This window comes from Taudactylus pleione, unplaced genomic scaffold (genome assembly GCF_031769625.1).
Source record: "Taudactylus pleione unplaced genomic scaffold, aTauple2 ptg000436l, whole genome shotgun sequence".
NCBI lineage: Eukaryota > Metazoa > Chordata > Amphibia > Anura > Myobatrachidae > Taudactylus > Taudactylus pleione.
The window spans coordinates 10645250-10664587 of record NW_028284838.1 but is presented as its reverse complement, the minus strand read 5'-3'; the positions used below and the strand labels follow the sequence as shown (position 1 = coordinate 10664587).

Here is a 19338-nt window from a genome sequence, read left to right as displayed (position 1 = left end):
ACATAGCTGAAGATGGGCGTAATGTCCGCCCATGTGCAGTAGAACACAATAGCAAGAGGCCCCGCCTTTGGCAGTCGGGTCTTCGTGCAGCCAGGTAAGGAGACAGCACAGGCAGTGGGGTAACGTGGGGCGGTCGAGCAGGGTACGTGCCCTGGGCACCGTCGGCGTGGGGGAGTGCTGTCGGCCGAGGTCCAGGAAATTGATTTCATGTCAGAGTAGTGCGATATGCGCGGTCCGGCAGGAGCTCACTCATGAGCCCCGCCTTCCGGCTTCCGCAGTGGGTGATGGGAGAGACGTCATGAGGATTGGACAGCGGTGGGCACGGCAGGAGCTGGGATTCAAGAGGTTTTTTTTTGTGTGTGTATTTTTATATAAGGGCACTGCATAGGGGGGACTACTATTGGGGCACTATACTAGGGGCACTACTGAGGGCACTCCATAGGGGGGACTACTACCGAGGGCACTGCATTGGGGGGACTACTACTGTGGGCACTGCATAGAGGGGACTAGTACTGAGGGCACTGCACAGGGGGGACTACTATTGGGGGCACTGTAAAGGGGGAACCACTACTGGGAGCACTGCATAGGGGGGCCACTACTGGGGGCACTGTATAAGGGGGACCACTATTGGGGGCACTGTGTAGGGAGGACAACTACTGGGAGCACTGCATAGGGGAGACCACTACTGGGGGCACTGCATAGGTGGGACTACTACTGGGGGCACTGCATGGGGGGACCACTACTAGCGGCACTGTATAAGGGCAAACAATTGCTCAAACTGCTTTCCGGTGCTGCACACAGTATTTTCCCTTGAATTTTGTTCTGGAGGGGGCGTGGCCACATCTCCCCGCTCTGGCCATGCCCCCTTCAGTACCTGGGCCCTGTGGCTGTCTCAGTGGCCCTGATGATAAGAACTTGACTCACAATTGGTGTTCCAATTCATCCCAAAGGAGTTTGATGGGGTTGAAGTCAAGATTCTGGACTTCAGAGACCGGCCAAATTCTTTCACACCAAACTCAGCAATCCATTATTTTAAGCACCTCACTTTGTGTATTGGGGAATTGTCATGTTAAAACAGTAAACTGTTATTATTTCCTTTTGTGGAAAATAAGGAGCCTAGGCCAAATTATGAAAAACAGTATCAGATCATTATTTCCCACCAAACATTACAGTTGGCAGTATGCATTCAGATACAAAGGGCCAAATGTACTGTGATAGGGTGAGAGTTTAGAAAATGTGAGAGTTTAGCAGTAACATTATATAACATTTGGCCTAAAAGGGTTCTCATTGGATCCACCAAACCCAGATTCATCCATCACACTGCCGGATTGTGAACGTGCTTCGTCAGACCAGTGCATGCGTTTCCACAGGGTACAGTGGGGTGTTCATTACACCGCTCTAGACATCATTTGGCATTGTGCATGGTGATCTGTGGCTTGTGTGCGTCTGCTCATCCATGGAAACCCAATTTACACAGCTACTGACAAACTTTCTTGTACTGCCGTTACTTCCAGAAGCAGTTTTGAACTTGGCAGATAGCCCCCCCCCATAACACTTGCAGGGAGAGAGAGGAGACTGCTGCTGCTCAGTGCCAGCAGCCTTCCTGGACCCTCTATCCCCAGCCCAGTACACAGCAGTGTGTGCTGGGCTGGAGATAGATACCGCTGTCGCTGACCAGCAGCAGTCTCCTCTCTCACCCTGCCCAATGTGCTACTGATCCTGGCCCCTCCAGCAACCCAGGCCTGGGTAAGTAGTACCTGCTTCCCCACCCCCCCTTGGCACCTCTGAGCAAAGGCGACCACCTTAAGATGGCTACTTACACTTACTCCAGGTGATTTTAATTAGGACAGCATATATTTTCTAGTAACATCATTTGTAGTATGTTAGCAAATATCGCTTCCCAAGCAACAGGCTGTAATTATCCCACCTGCTTCCACAGACAGAAATCCTCAAAACCTGACTTGTTAGGAAAACCTAAGGGTTGATGTTGAGAACCCCGGACATAAAGTTAAAATTAACAATAGTCCACAATGTTATAAAGCAGGTTGACTTTATTTCTTCAATACAATGCTTTCTGTGTGATGAATTTAAATGAGTATGATCTGAAGGAACAACGGTGCTTCTATGTGATGCATAAAGAACCGACTCACCATGGATGATATACATTATTTGATGTATATTGAGTTATAGTTCTGAGGCAGTTGAGTGACAGAAAATCTGATTACCTTTCTAAAAGTACAGAAGAATTACTGTTTTTATATTATAGAGATATAAGAATACAATTGTGCAGTAAAAAGAGCTTAAAAGCAGAGTTGGTTTCTACTGAACCAATTTATTGTAAACCAGACAATGTTACATTAAGACTAGTCTAACGAGTCAGCAAGTAGCTCCTACTTCCCATGCTAGTGCTCGCCAGTGTGTAACATAGCTGGTAAGCAACCTCATGATTGACAGAATATCTGTATCACTTCCTCAATCATTTCCTACAGGTTTACTGAAGCCTGGGCGCAATGATAATCTCTCTATAGTGCAGTGTAATAGGACGGTGCCGTATAAAGGATAGCATTCTATATAATAAAATTGACCGCTGATAGAAATTACATCATCGCGGCTGCGGAGTGCGCATACACAGTGTGCGCAGTGGGAGCCACAGGCAATGGCAGGACAGACCACCCAGAGAAAAGGACCAGGAACAGGGGTTAAGTATAACAAGATGGGGAGGACAGGGATGGGAGGGGGTGGGACGGAGTAGCAGATAACCATATAGCACTCAGAACATACCTAAGAATAATAGATTTACCATCTTGGTACAGCGTCTTTGGTTCTTATGGGCAAGGAAAATGCAGAGTTGTATACTCTTTCACTATCCATTTAAGGTTAATTTATTGGTAGATGTGGATTTTTACATTTCACATAGAGCTTCCTAATGACTGCATTATCATCTGGGTGGCTGGTTTGAGTTGCTGCACTTTTATTTTAGAGGTCTCTGGTAATAATCTTACAAGGCTCACAACTGCTAAGCACATTAATCTTCATCTAAGTAACGTATTTAGCTATGTCTATGTGCTTATTACTGCCACTGCAAAGCAATTTACTCTGTTGTTGAACAGCAACAGACCATTTCTTGGTTAGAATCATACTTGCTTTTAGACAATTTAATTAAAATCAAACATATGTAATTTGGTTTTCATCAGCAGCTAAAATAATGTATAATTTTAGCATGAATTAAAATGTCATATATGTACATTGTTTGGAATGTCAAATGCTATAGTGACCACCAGGAACCTGCTGCATGAAACCAGTTAGGTATTAGGGGCGAGATTCAGCCTAGGACGGAACTGCAAAGCTGCACGCTAGCATGAAAATGCAGCAGGAGGTGTGTGTCACCCCCAGCTGTATTTTCGATCCCAGCACTGTGAGCGAGGTCAATCAAACAGAGGCATAGCAGGGGCTGTGATCACATTTGCAGAACGGGTCCTGTGCATGCGCAGATTCACGATAATCGTGAATCTGCGTTCAGCGCTGAATCAGCCCCCTAGGTTTGGGAATGCAGATAGGACGTTTAATATTAACAGCTTGCTAACGAGGCAAATATGAATGTATTAATTTGATAAAAAAAATCCTCATACTTCTCATATGCCACACGCACGCTGCATTACAACTCCAGACACACAACTGATGCCATTCACTATATAAATGAAACTACAATTAATTGCACACCAGGGCCCTTATTCAGAGCGCGCGCTCTAAATGAGGAAGGCCGCTTTTTTTTTTAAAGCCGGCCTCCTGGCCGCTCGCTAAGCTGTGGGTGACCACCCACAGTTTTAGCGAGCGGCCAGGTGATGGGGGCTTGCGACGAGACCCTTGTGGTAGGATCACGTCTGCCGCAAGCACCAGTGAGCTATCGACTCTAATAGAGCCGGAAGCTCACTACTGACATCACTCGTGTCAGTAGGGCCGCCCCCAAACGGCAGGCGTTCCTTCGGGAACGCCTCAGTTTGGCCAGCCGCCCCCTGTCCCCGCCTACAATACGGGGCGAACTGTCGATCAACATCGACAGCCGCCCCGTTTGTAGCGAGCTCCGGGGCGAGAGAATTTCTCTCTCGCTCCGGGGCTTGCGCACGCGGCGCATCCGCAGTGCCCCACCATCGATCCGCTTTTGAGCGCATAGCACTTGCGAGCGGGTCTGAATGAGGGCCTAGGTCCTTTATCACAGTCCCTCGTCTGTCATTCTCCCAGGTGGTCTAAAATGTGACCACTTTGGCATAACCAATGGCAACAAGCAAAGATGCCGACTCTTACACCTTATTTTTGCCTTAATCATAGAACCTTTAGATTATAAATCTAACCTGGACATCTCTAGTGTCAGTAACACACATCCCAATATAAAATCTCCCTTTGCAAAAAATGTCATCATTACGCTTACTAAACCAGGTACATCCATTCCCATACTGTGCTGAGATGTATCCAAAGTTCACGATGCTTCAGTCTATAAGGTTAACAAAATCAAATCTGTGCCCCTTCCTTTACACCTCCCACATTATCTTTTTAAGCTCCTTACATAGAATTTTGCAGAACACAATCCCTAAAGAACAGGTAGGTGTCAATATTACTAAAATAGTGTTAATTCTAGCACCCTGTACCTGTGACAACCTGTGCAGTTCCTCTTTCCTGCCTGATGTGTCGCTTTTGTTTTAGTCCCATAGTAACACTATAAAATTTACCATAACACGCCCGTCCTGCTCAAGATAGCATGGCCATATTGGCACTTTATATCACATTTGGTGGACTTTCCCAAATGTACTCCTATTCTGGGGCATGCATATTTCCATTACAACATCTGTATCTGGCCTACATACCACTCTCTCTCCTATTGACATGCTTCTCTGTGCCACAGGTGGGCAGATCAATACATCTATAAACATGCTGATCCTGCATGATACCTGTGCAGCAAAATACCAGATAGCCTACAGCTGGAAAAAGCCCCATCTGCCATCCTGTTAAGAAGTGATAAATAAGATACTGTTCGTACATCACTAATCTCCAAAACAACACAGTAGACAAATATGGTACCACCAGGCACTCTTAATATAATAAATATATAATGCCACTTTACCAGGCCCAGCATGATATGGCTCTCTTCCGGGGTCTACCTGCCTTCAGTTGGGTGTGGATTAACAGACAGACAGAAAAAAGGGTCAACAGTGTCTAGATAGACACCACATGTTAGAAGTCAATAGGTGGACAGGGACAAATGGTCGCCAGGGACAATAGGTTGACAACCTAAATGTCAACATGTAAAAAGGTCGACATGTGCAAATGGTTGACATGGTCAAACGGTCGACACAAAATGGTTAACACATGATTTTTTTTTACCTTCTAGCCCTAATCTTTACCCTAACCCTCACCCTCCCCTTGGTACCTAACCCTAACCCTCCTTACTGGTGCCTAACCCTAACCGTTGGCGTAAGTGCCTGACCCTAACCGTCCATTCTAGTGCTTAACCTTCCGGTAAGTGCCTAATCCTAACACTCTCTCCTGGTGCCTAACCCTAACCATCGGGGTAAGTGCCTAACCCTTACCATCTGGGTGGGTGCCTAAACCTAACTCGCCGTTGAGTGCCTAACCCTAAGCCTAACACACACAAAATAAAGAATCACGTGTCGACCATTTTTATGTCGACCTTTTGAACATGATGATCATATGTACCTGTTGAACTTCTTACATGTCGACCTTTAGCGTGTCGACCTATTGTCCCTGTCGACCTATTGACTGTCTAACATTTGGTGTCTATCTAGACATTGTCGACTTTTTTACTGTCTTTCTATACTCCGGAAGCCCTTCAGTCAGCCACTTGGCTCCCTCTTGCCCCCTCCTAGCCTATACTGCCCCCAACCACCTCCATTTTCATACCTCTTACCCCATTGCCATCCCTACTCATTTATAAATACCCTCACCTCCTCTTCCTATTACAGCCAGAAATATTCTATCCAGGTCCTCACTGATGCCTGTTATTTCAAATTACACAAATACCTTGTTCTAAATGTAACCTACTGCTCTACTGTTATATGTTTCTGTTCATGTCTATGTTCAGCTTGGACCTATCTATGATTGTTTTCCCCTTCTGTAAAATGTAAAGTAAAAAAGTTTGGAAAAAATAAAATGAAATTCTTATACCATACAGTCCTGTTAGGGTGATAGCAGGTAGCCTTCCCAGAAGATGCAAATACCGCCAGGATGTCTGCACTGTGTCCTGTATCTTCTTGGACAATGTAGATACAATCTTTTACTTTACTTGGAATGACAATAATGGCCAGATTTCCAGAAGGATAGCTGCAAGATAAGGCATATAACAAAAGATCTTGGAAATGCAAACCTTTAAAATGTATAGTATGTGCTGCATACACAGTGGAGGCAGCCATTTTGTGGGAAGATCCACTTTGTAGTTCATGCTTCAGCGATGTCATTGCTTTCTAGTGAATAGATAGGGGTTGGGGAGGGTATGTACTGTATGTGTGGCCAAAGTACAGTTAGGGTGTGTTGCTGCTAATTGTGGGCAACATGGCTGCCAAAAAGTGCAAATGCATCTGTTTAGACAAGCTGTGAGATGTTGATGATGACAGCTGCAATTAACATCTGGGTTCAATGTGTCTAAGACGTACCCAATAATTATAAATATATATATATATACAGTCAGGTCCATAAATATTGGGACATTGACAGAATTTTCATATTTTGGCTTCTATTCATCACCACAATGGATTTGAAATGAAACAAACAAGATGTGCTTTAACTGCAGACTTTCAGATTTAATTTGAGGGTAATTACATTCAAATCAGGTGAACGGTGTAGGAATTACAACGGTTTCTATATGTGCCTCCCACTTTTTAAGGGGCCAAAAGTAATGGGACTATCAACTCAAAAGCTATTTCATGGACAGGTGTGGGCTATTCCCTCATTATTTCATTATCAATTAAGCAAGTAAAAGGTCTGGAGTTGATTCTAGGTGTGACATTTGCATTTGGAATCAGTTGCTGTCGACTCTCAATATGAGATCCAAAGAGCTGTCACTATCAGTGAAGCAAGCCATCATTAGGCTTAAAAATCAAAACAAACCCATCAGAGAGATAGCAAAAACATTAGGTGTGGCCAAATCAACTGTTTGGAACATTCTTAAAAAGAAAGCACGCACTGGAGAGCTCAGCAACACCAAAAGACCCGGAAAACCACGTAAAACAACTATGGTGGATGACAGAAGAATTATTTCCCTGGTGAAGAAAAACCCCTTCACAACAGTTGGCCAAATCAAAAACACTCCAGGAAGTAGGTGTATATGTGTCAAAGTCAACAATCAAGAGAATACTTCACAAGAGTGAATATAGAGGGTTAACCACAAGATGTAAACCATTGGTGAGCCTCAAAAACAGGAAGACCAGATTAGAGTTTGCCAAACAACATCTAAAAAAGCCATTACAGTTCTGGAACAACATCCTATGGACAGATGAGACAAAGATCAACTTGTACCAGAGTGATGGGAAGAGAAGAGTATGGAGAAGGAAAGGAACTGCTCATGATCCAAAACATACCACCTCATCAGTGAAGCATGGTGGTGGTAGTGTCATGGCGTGGGCATGTATGGCTGCCAATGGAACTGGTTCCCTTGTATTTATTGATGATGTGACTGCTGACAAAAGCAGCAGAATTAATTCTGAAGTGTTTCGGGCAATATTATATGCTCATATTCAGTCAAATGCTTCAGAACTCATTGGACGGCGCTTCACAGTGCAGATGGACAATGACCCGAAGCATACTGCAAAAGCAACCAAAGAGTTTTTTAAGGCTAAAAAGTGGAATGTTATGCAATGGCCAAGTCAATCCCCTGACCTGAATCCGATTGAGCATGCATTTCACTTGATGAAGACAAAACTGAAGGGAAAATGCCCCAAGAACACGCAGGAACTGAAGACATTTGCAGTAGAGGCCTGGCAGAGCATCAGCAGGGATGAAACCCAGCGTCTGGTGATGTCTATGCGTTCCAGACTTCAGGCTGTAATTGCCTGCAAAGGATTTGCAACAAAGTATTAAAAAATGAAAGTTAGATTTAGGATTGTTTAGTCTGTCCCATTACTTTTGGCCCCTTAAAAAGTGGGAGGCGCATATAGAAACCGTTGTAATTCCTACACCATTCACCTGATTTGGATATAATTACCCTCAAATTAAATCTTAAAGTCTGCAGTTAAAGCACATCTTGTTTGTTTCATTTCAAAGCCATTGTGGTGGTGAATAGAGGCCAAAATATGAAAATTCTGTCAATGGGCCTGATTCAGACCCACTCGCAAGCGGGCGAACGTACGTTAGGCGTACGTACAAAAATATTTAAATTCAAGGGCTCGCTCGTATTTTCGAACACATCTAAAAATCCTCCCCAAACTCAGACGACCCCTCCTCAAACTAACGAGCGTGCGAAATAGCGAGCGAACATCCCCAAAATGGCTTGAAGGGAACGTACGCACAAGTATAAACCGGAAGTGGCCTTGTCAGATGTCGATTACCTGCTCCTTTATTCTGCCTACCTCCATCAATCGTATCATGCCAATCAATGTATCAATTAGCTTAATTGTTTGTTTTTTTTCAACACAATGCAAGAAACTTTACTCTTGTCCGTGTTTGTGTTTTCCCGCAGAATACGTACGGCTTAAACATTCGCTTTTATTGCTCAATAAACATGTTACCCACAATTAAACAATTGTTCTATTGCTTTGGATCCCCGCATATTTCCCGGGGTTCATTTCTTTATTTAAATTTGCTTACGCATGTCACTGCATCAAGCCTATCATAACTCTCCAGAGATTTCTGGCCCTGTCAAACACATGACTCATACACTAACCAATAGAATTGCTCCTGTTAATTTCCCAAATACATTAGCCAATCAGAAATTTTTTGGCCACTTTATCAAAAATGTATTTTAGGAAAAACACCATTGCCATCATGAGATCCTCCGCATTCACCAAGCGCGAGCTGCTGGTGCTAACGGAGGTGATAGATAGGCGTATCACCAGCCAGCCTCCACCCATCAGCAACCGGCAGAAGCGTTCTGCATATGCGGAGGCACGGGCCCGCCTGCGCTCCTTCGGCTCACGCCGCAACATCGGCCAGCTGGAGAGCAGGTGGTCGGACCTGCAACGGCGAACGCCCCGCTTGCTGGCATGCTTTCGCATGCAGATTTCAGAAAGTAAGTTTTATGTATTTTGTTTTTCATGTTTGTCTTTGTGGCCCAAACTGCGTGTGCATGTTTTCATGTCTGTCCTATTTATTCATTCTCCTCATATTTGCATGGCCATGTTTTCCCTCTATTTCATAATTATTCATTCTCCTCATATTTGCATGGCCATGTTTTCCCTCTATTTCATAATTATTCATTCTACTCATATTTGCATGGCCATGTTTTCCCTCTATTTCATAATTATTCATTCTACTCATATTTGCATGGCCATGTTTTCCCTCTATTTCATAATTATTCATTCTACTCATATTTGCATGGCCATGTTTTCCCTCTATTTCATAATTATTCATTCTACTCATATTTGCATGGCCATGTTTTCCCTCTATTTCATAATTATTCATTCTACTCATATTTGCATGGCCATGGTTTCCCTCTATTTCATAATTATTCATTCTACTCATATTTGCATGGCCATGTTTTCCCTCTATTTCATAATTATTCATTCTACTCATATTTGCATGGCCATGTTTTCCCTCTATTTCATAATTATTCATTCTCCTCATATTTGCATGGCCATGTTTTCCCTCTATTTCATAATTATTCATTCTCCTCATATTTGCATGGCCATGTTTTCCCTCTATTTCATAATTATTCATTCCACTCATATTTGCATGGCCATGTTTTCCCTCTATTTCATAATTATTCATTCTACTCATATTTGCATGGCCATGTTTTCCCTCTATTTCATAATTATTCATTCTACTCATATTTGCATGGCCATGTTTTCCCTCTATTTCATAATTATTCATTCTACTCATATTTGCATGGCCATGTTTTCCCTCTATTTCATATTTATTCATTCTACTCATATTTGCATGTTTTTTGTTGGTGGGGGGTGATTTTAAATTGTTTTTTGGCCAGGATTTGTGCAGAAACTAACCACAATTTGTTTGACATCTTTTAGGGAGACACAGTGTCGGACTGGGGCATGAAGGGCCCACCGGGGGAATGCAGTGATAGGGGCCCATACTTAGGGGTGTGGCCAGCCTACAGAGGGGGTCTGGGCCCCTTTAAATATATACATGTATATAGTAAATACTGTTAGTGAATGCATGATCATGTACAATATTAAAAGCAGCAGTGCATTGTAGAAAATACACAATAGTCCTGTCCAGTATAATTCAAGTGCACAGTCTGGAACCTGATCCCTAAAGAAGGGGATGGGCCCTCAGGCACTGGGGCCCACCGGGGGTTTCCCCTGTACCCCTGTGGGCCAGTCCGACCCTGGGGGGACAGCCAAGACTACGCCGTCACCGTCCGGCCAGACGGCGGTCACGCCCACTCTCCCCAACCCCCAGCCAACACTCCACCCCCAATAATTCCCCGATTCCCCACTCCTCCCCAGCCTTCCAAGACCCTCGCCCGGAAATGTCGGGCCTCCTTCCCCTCCGTCCCACTTCCCCCTCTCCTCCAACCACCCCTCTTCCAATTACCCCCTCCCCGGAGTCCGTAATAACCCCGCCCCGATCTTTGGGGAATGGAGGGTCCTCCGAGGAGGACGATGGTGGGACTTCCGGAGCTGCCGTTTTGTCAACCGGTATGTTTTTCTTTCGCCTTTTTTTAAAGCACAAACTGTGTGTATGTAATCATGTGTCGTTCCTTTATTTGGGGTTTTTGGGTCGCCTTTTGTGGATTTAGCAGATTGCCTTTACCTGTTCCTGCTGATTTCAACATATACATATCACACCTGGGGGAATTTGTACATAGGCCTTGTTTTTTTTGCAGCCCCCAAATTTTTTGCTTTTGGGTTTGTTTTTTTTTGGGAGTGATTTCGTTGTATTTTAAAATTTCTAATGTGGTTTCCCTATTGTTGTATTAATCCACACACTTTTCTCACCCACAGAGGAACAGAGGCGTCGTCAAGAAGTCCAAGACTGTGTGGCCCAGATGCGCCAACATATAATTGGGGTGCTCGTGGCCCTTGACCGTCTGTCTGGCATCCTTTGCCAATAGTTATTTTTTTGGTTGTTTTTTTTCCAATTAAATTGTATTTTTCAAACATACATTCCGGCTAATTCGTTTTTTGAAACCCAAAGATTGTTTACCCTGACATAAGTAGACTGTTCCTGCAAGGATTTCCATTTTTTTAAAGTAAGATTGTGTTTTGTATTTGTATGTAAAACAGCCACAAGAAACACATAACAGTCACAATGTCATTTCCCTTTTTGGGTGTAGTGTCAATTAGATATTTCTACATTTTACAGGTTCCTAGTTGGTGTGCAAGCTGCTTAGGCCAATCTTACAAAGCCAAATGATTGTACAGGCTTCCTTTTGGTGTGGGTTTTGAACATGAAAACAGATTTCATTTTAGCTCTACTGCCGACAGTACTGGATTACCCCTTAGTCAAATGTACCGTGTGTGAACCTGATTACACTTGCTGGTAACGTCCAAAAAAAGGAAGAACATTTCACTCTAAAAACATTTATTCACAACATAACTGATAAATCAAAGTGGTCACTCACAAAAAAAACACACAGTGATAATCTCAAATACAACACATACCAAACAAAAACAAACCAAAAACAACAAATCAAGAACTGGTTGACGAAGGACGATGCCAACATGATTCCACAAACATGGCGTTGCGATATGGGTTCCATAATATATTCCCAAAATGTCCAGATCCAGGTTTGGTAAGGGTAGCAGGAAGTAGTGAGCGTTGGAGTGCCAAAGATTATGTGATAAAACAGAAGATGGTGAAAAAAACAACAAAAAATTAGAGGTTCGCAAACAAACCCAAACACATTAGGTATAAACACTGTTGTTTTGTAAAAACTTACCTAAAAAATCTGGCCACCACATCATCGCGTATGGCCCCCCCACATACTGACCTCCGACCAACCTCGGGGGGGCCATCCTCAGGTAAGGCATCCTCTGGCTGCATTGGGACACCACTCCTTATGGCGATGTTGTGAAAGATCCCACACAGGACCACAATTTTCGACACCATATCCGGCAAATACATGAGCTCGCCACCAGAGCGGTGGAGGCATCGGAATCGGCCTTTTAAAAGGCCGATACAGCGCTCCACCACTTGCCTGGTGGCTGTAAGTGCGGAATTATACGCACTTTGTGGGCCTGGTGTGGGAGCCAAATAAGGAGTGAGCAGCCAGGACATGCAAGGATATCCACTGTCTCCTGTGAAAAAGAATAGACAACATCAGGAACACTGTGTATCAAGCTTAACATTGTTAGGTACTAAAGGTCTCCACTTACCCAGAAGCCACGCATCACCAGCTTGTAGGTTGTTTAATTTGTGCCATATCCCTGATTGCCGGATGACGAAGGAGTCATGTGCACTTCCGGGTAATTTAGCATTCAGGTACAGGATCTGGAGGGAGGCATCACATACCACCATTACATTCAGGGAGTGATAGTGTTTCCTGTTTCGAAATATGGCCTCCAGCCGTGCTGGAGGCTGAAGTGGTATGTGAGTACCATCCACAACCCCTATGATGTGTGGGAAGCCAGCTATTTGGTAAAAATTGGCCTTGGCCACACTAAGGGCACCCATATCCAAAGGCATTTGAATAAAATGATGGAGGTGCTTGAAAAGTGCCTCCATCACTGCCCTCAGGATCCGGGAAAAGGAGGATTGGGAGATGCCCGCCACTATTCCCACCGTTGTTTGAAACGATCCTGAGGCACAGAAATGTAACACCGCCATAAATTGCGTAAGTGGTGGTATTGCTGTTGGACTGTCAATTTGCCGCTCAAGATCACTTTCTATTAATGAGAGAGTGTCTATGATGATTTTGGGAGGTAGACGGTAGTGTCTTAAAACCTCATCATCGGGCATTCCAAAAAGGGTGACACGTGTTCGAAATATCTGGGGCCTTGCATGCCTACGATGCCTACGCCTGGGACGAGATTGAGGTTGGTCGGCTTCCGGGAGCATAGCCAGAACAATCCGCCCCAGATCTACCTGAAATTCAAAGATTTCAATGTAAGGCTATTGACCCACCCCAAAAGTAAATTAAAACAACTCAGCTTGATGATACCATCCATTGCTGCTTACATGCCGGGGTATTGTCATGATACGTCCAAACTGAAATTAAACACAAAAATTATTTGACACATTTCACTCTGTGCATTTTTGTTTCTAAATTTTGTGCTAGACCAAACTTAAAATATGCGAAACACACATTTGGCAAAACTGCAAAACGACATTTCACACAGTACATCAAAATGGGTTGAAATGTTTGCACAAAAAGCGAAAGGGAAACCTCAAAAAAGTTAAATTGATTATTAAGCATTTTAAAATGCGCTAATTAGTTCGCAAATACAAGTCACAAGAGTAAGTATTAAAAATGCGCTAATTAGTTCACAAATACAAGTCACAAGAGTAAGTATTAAAAATGCGCTAATTAGTTCGCAAATACAAGTCACAAGAGTAAGTAGTAAAAATGCGCTAATTAGTTCGCAAATACAAGTCACAAGAGTAAGTAGTAAAAATGCGCTAATTAGTTCGCAAATACAAGATAAAAAATGGACTTACCAAGAGCAAATATATAAGAGTCCAAATCAAAAGGTCTTTTGGGTCGAAAATAATCAAAAACTAAAATAGAAGAAATTATGTTAGTCAACATCGGAACGCAACGAGCGTACTGCTGTTAACGAGCGGCTCTGAATGAGGGCCAATGTCCCAATATTTATGCACCTGACTGTATATGTTTCTTAGAGTGGACTTTAAACAAGTTAAAGTTTTATATTTGTGTCTTGTTCGTTTTGCATTTCACAGGCTACAATTGATGTGTACTGTTTAGCATCTGTTGTACTATCAGTGAAGTTGCACCTACTATCGTATTCCTGGCACATTCGCTCCTGTTACTTGCATGAGGAGGGAAAGCCACAAAGAAAGTTTGGTATAATTATCATGGACGCTGCTCGTTATTAGAAATGACTCATGCTAAGCATTCAGATATTTCAGTTTAAATAATCTATACTTAAACTAAATACATTACATTCAAAATGTTTTAATACATTACATTTTTTTACTGTTATTTGTGATAATATTATCATATCCTTTCACACAATCACTGTATATATTTTTTTCTGGCTGCAGCGCTGTGGATTTTGCACATAATAAATAAAGGTCTGAAAGGTATTCTGTTCCACAAGTTTTATTTCTAAAATATAAAATGCTATAATAGTGTAAAACTATGATATCAGGTATATACCAGGGACCAAGGGCCTCATTCAGAGGCGGTCGGAGGATGCAAGCGGTCGCTCAGAAACTGGGCGGCCACTTGCATCCTGACCGGCCGCCACTGCCACTAACACCCACAGCTCTAACGACCGCTCCGGTGATGGTCGCGATGGTCAGAGACCATCGCGACCATCGGGGCTTACGACGAGACCCTAGGGTAGGGTCTCACTTGTCGTAAGCCCCGGAGAGCTTCTGGCTCTGTCAGAGCCGGAAGCTCTCCACTGACATCACTAGTGATGTCAGTGGGGCAGCCCCCAAATGGTAGGGGTTCCCATGGGAATGCCTCTGTTTGGGCTGCCAGCCCCCGGCCCGCCTTCCAAATGGGGCGAGCTGTCAATCAACATCGACAGCTCGCCCCCTTTGGATCGAGACCCGCTACGACCGGCGCTGTTGGTCGTAGCGGGTCTCATGCATGCGCACGACGGCGCCGGCGCCGTCGTGCACATGCTCTGTGGGGGGCCATCGACCCGGTCCGAGCGCATCGGCGCTAACGACCGGGTCTGAATGACCCACCAAGTGTCTCTGAGACAGGGATGAAAGGTGCACCTACAATATATAAAGAGGCCAGGTGTCTCTGAGACAGAGGTACACCTATACATAAGGGACCAGGTGTCTCTGAGGGAATACATACGAATTACTGCCGGACACAAGTCCGGAGGTTCAAATCCCAACAACGGCAGGCCGACACGGCTGAAAATCCTGATCGTCCCCAGGTAAGTATCAACTAACCTAACCCCCCTAACCCTCCTTAGGGGTGCCTAACCCTAACCTTCCCCCTAGTGCCTAACCCTAATCCCCCCTCTAAGTGCCTAAACCTAACCCCTCCTTCCCCGCCGCCTAAACCTAAGTCCCCCGGGGGGATGCCTAACCCTAAGTCCCCCCCGGGGGTGCCTAACCCTAACCCTCCCTCCCCCTAGCCTAACCTTAACCTCCTGGGGGGATGCCTAACCCTAAGTACCCCACGGGAGCCCTAAACCTAACCCACCCCCCCCGCGGCTGTCCACAGCGGCACCCATCATCACTTCGATAGGGATGCCGGGCGCCGGTCTCCCGGCGTCGGGAAAATGACAGGCGTCTAGAATTAGACTCCTGTCATTTAACCCTCGCCGGGATAAAGCAGTCGGGAAGCCAGCTGTCGGGCTTACGTTCGCCGGCTTCCCGATTTCATACCGTCTCTGAGATAGGGGTGCAGCTGTATACTAGGGACCAGGTGTTGCTGCATTGTCTCTCTGCCTTTGCTTATTGAACCAGTTCCCCGGGGGCCATGGGCAGGGACCACAGGAAGTGCCTCAGCCCCTCGATGGCCACCAGTCTCCTCCTGCATCTCACACATGCAGGCCATCTGCTCTGGAACATGACACTTCTGGGATTCAGGTGCCCTGCTGTCACTGGCCAGGAGCAGGTAGCACTTGCCACTGAATATGGACAGGATGAGGTGCGCGCACCACATGTGTAACTGGCGGGTGCCCATAAATAGTGATTGCAAAAATGGGCGAGCATGGCGGTCTGGGTCTGCGGTTGAGCCTCACCCAGGGCACCACTCCTTATGGCCCTGGCCTTAGCCATTAAGGATGAGCCTGATTCTTATTGACTATTGTTGTCACACAAAACAGCCGACAGAGACAGCCGCGGCTTCAGTGCAGTAGACTAGTAAGAATCAGACGGATTCTCATTGGCTGCTGATGGATGTCACCACGATCTACCGGTCGAGTGTCTGCATGTAGATGGCTATTAATGTTTTGGCCACCCCTGGTATAGGATGTTATGTTATCCCTTTTGTATGGAACTCTGCTGCTTCGCAAAAGGGACAACTAAATTAATTTTCAGCCTTGGTGACAAAATAATAGACACAATAAGGCTCATGCAGAGTTGTTAGTAAAATGGGTGTAACTTGCACCCAAAAAAAGTGAATGCACATGTGGTGTATTGTCACAGATATGTCAAGTGGGTTGCATCCCGGAGATATAGTCCAAATAAAATAATAACATATAATAAATTAATCACACCCCATTCTGTCTATATTGTTATAAAAGTCAGTATGTCCAAATTGTGTCTATGCCCGTTATGGGCACAGGCAGTGCGAAAACAAAAAATATATCACGCCAACTGGCATAGTACTTCTGTTCTTTGGTCTATTTTATGTCAAGGACATGTTTTTGGAATTTCAGTATTGTTCAGAAGATAAAAGCATCTGACATAGTTAGCCATTATCTGCATCCCATTTAAGCTGGTGATTCATATTTTGGGGAGTATTTACTGAGTGGTGGCTTTTCAAAACCACTGCTCATCGGAGGGTCTGGATTTAAAAGGGCAATAATATTAAATGCAAAACACTCTGGGCTTTGCGTTTCACATTTGGCCCTGTCAAGCCTGCGGAAGAAACGCAGACAGGCGTCAGCTTTGTAAAGTAAATTAATACATTTACACATAAGACTTTCTGTTCACATGAAAACAAATGCTTAGCAAATGAGACTTCAATTTAGCATTGAAGATGCTGCAACATGAATGTGCGGTTTATCCTCAAATACTAATAACTTTCTATGAATTAAAAATTGCATAAAGTTTTCTTCATACTATGAATAGGCGAGAAAAACGAATGTCAGTGCATGCTAAGAAGTCATCACTAATAGTGTGGAATGCAGCAATAGGAAAGGATACAATATCTGTGCAGATCCATCTGGAAACATTGTGAGGAATTTCCTTCCTGTTCTGTAGTATTTTTCTACAAATCTCTCTGGCATGATCTGAAATAAAGCATGAATGTTTTGTAGTATTATTACTGCATGGTACTTTTAAATAAATATTACTGCCTTTTTATTAAAGGAGAACTAGCCAAGAAAAGTGACATCTACAACAAAAATAATCAGGATACAAGATGTAAACGTTTTCATCTTTATTAATTATGCATTTATATTATTTATTTATTAACTTATTATAATTATTAATAATAATTGAAATATTATTTATTAATATATTATTATTTATTACTATAACTTATTGTGCATTGATATTATTATTACTACAGCTACCTAAACCTACAAACATAAGGTTGATCACAAATTTGCCGTAACTGCTTGTGCATTGCATGTATGGAACAAAGTGATTATCAACAAGTGATATATTTGTTATCACTCGTTACTAATCTTAAATGGTGCTCCAACCAATCAGCTCCTAACTGTCATCGTTGTCATGTGTTTGAAAAACGACAGTTAGGAGCTGATTGGTTGGAGCACCATTTAAGATTAGTAACGAGTGACAAGAAGAATATCACTTGTTGATAAATGAGGCCCTAATGCAAATATTTACCTGTATGCAGGGTCGTATTGATTTCTGCAATTGGACGCCCCTATCTGTATGGTTGACAAGAGGCGTTACCAGGGCTGGTGACACCGGGGCGCTCTCTATTACTATCCCTGCGCACCGAAGGCTGTCAGCACGCTTCTATGACAGGAGCCGGGGTCTGCAGGAGAATGTCACACTGCAGCACCTGGCTTCTGTCACTGCAGAGGAGCCGGAATTTTGGTGTCACCTCCTCCGAGTGTGACACTTGGGTGCGGCCAGCACCCCCCTCAGGACACAACTGCGCTTGACTTCATGCCCTCATCATTATTAGTGTGCACTTGTACAACGTTTATCCTAGGTGGAAAATATCTCGGCATAATTATGCGCACTGTACGGGCATCTATGCATAGCCAACAATTCAATGAACGCACCACCTGTGTGTCTGATGTAATACAAATTTTCATTATATTTCTCCCATAGGGGCATATTTATGAATACTTTTTCTTCTTAATGTGAAAACTGGGGTTTTCACACTCTTTTTACATTATTTTAGTTTCACATAAATTTAACAGAGGGCTTTTGGAGGAGATTTGGTAAAAATCTCCTCCAGCTCCATGCCCTAAATTTCACATCATGGTGATCGCATTTCCCATACCCCTGATGGGAAATGCGATCAGCCCAGATATAACAAACTTCAGTTGTTAAATCTATTTGGATCAAACACTTCTAAAATGATGGTATCATCAGATAATGTTATTAGAGGCTTTGTTCTGTTTCCCCGTACTCCTGCTCTGCCCTTCCTGACATCTGACGGGCAGAGCTGAACCCGTAGCTGGCTTCTGTGATCAGCCTGTGTCTGATAGGACACAGGCTGCATGTGGAAAGAAAATAAATGGTTATAATAATAAATAAAGTAAAACTTACCTGCACACAGAGATCCCTGATCAGTGAGCTGCTGTTTAGCCCGGCCAGCTGAAGCCGTGTGATCATCTGAGGTGCAGTAAAAGTGCCGGCACGCACCTCAGCTGACCACACAGATCAGCCAATCGGGTTACAGGAGCCAATCACCGATTAGAGATTCCTGGGTGCAGGTAAGTTTTTTCTATTTAATTTTTGTGATAACATTTATTTTCTTCCTGTATGCAACCTGTGTCCTATCACACCCAGGCTTCAAGCTCCTTTTCCATTGCCTTGGTGGGCATGTGCACAGTGTGCCCTGGCAAGTGCAGGCTTTCACTATTGCGAAAAACTGGTGTGGACACAACACTGGCACAGAGATTTCTCGCAAGCTCTGTCCCGACACCTTTAATATTATACATCCCTGTGATATGATGGAATATCACAATGCAATATTAGTAAATATTATCATATCACAATCGCATTTAAAATGCAAATTATAATACATACAGTATGCCCCTCAGAGACCTATGTATGGCTATTTTCAGCAGAGAAAGGGTTTTTCGTCTGTTCAACATAGGCTACCGCCCTCAGTGGATATCTAAAAGTATAGCCAGAAGTCGTCATGTCTGGCAATACCTATTTAGGAAGGGCAGCAAGTACCAC

At 43.9% G+C, this 19338-nt stretch overlaps 1 protein-coding gene across 1 annotated transcript in view; it reads right to left on the bottom strand.

The window, feature by feature from the left end:
• Positions 1-19338, bottom strand: part of ERICH6 (glutamate rich 6) — a 95201-nt gene that overhangs the window by 8137 nt on the left and 67726 nt on the right. Inside the window, exons 11-12 of the mRNA XM_088447708.1 lie at positions 17152-17237; positions 6178-6333 (exon numbers count right to left, since the gene is read on the bottom strand). Coding sequence (XP_088303834.1) covers positions 6178-6333; positions 17152-17237 — 242 coding nt within the window. The remainder of the gene's footprint in view (positions 1-6177; positions 6334-17151; positions 17238-19338) is intronic.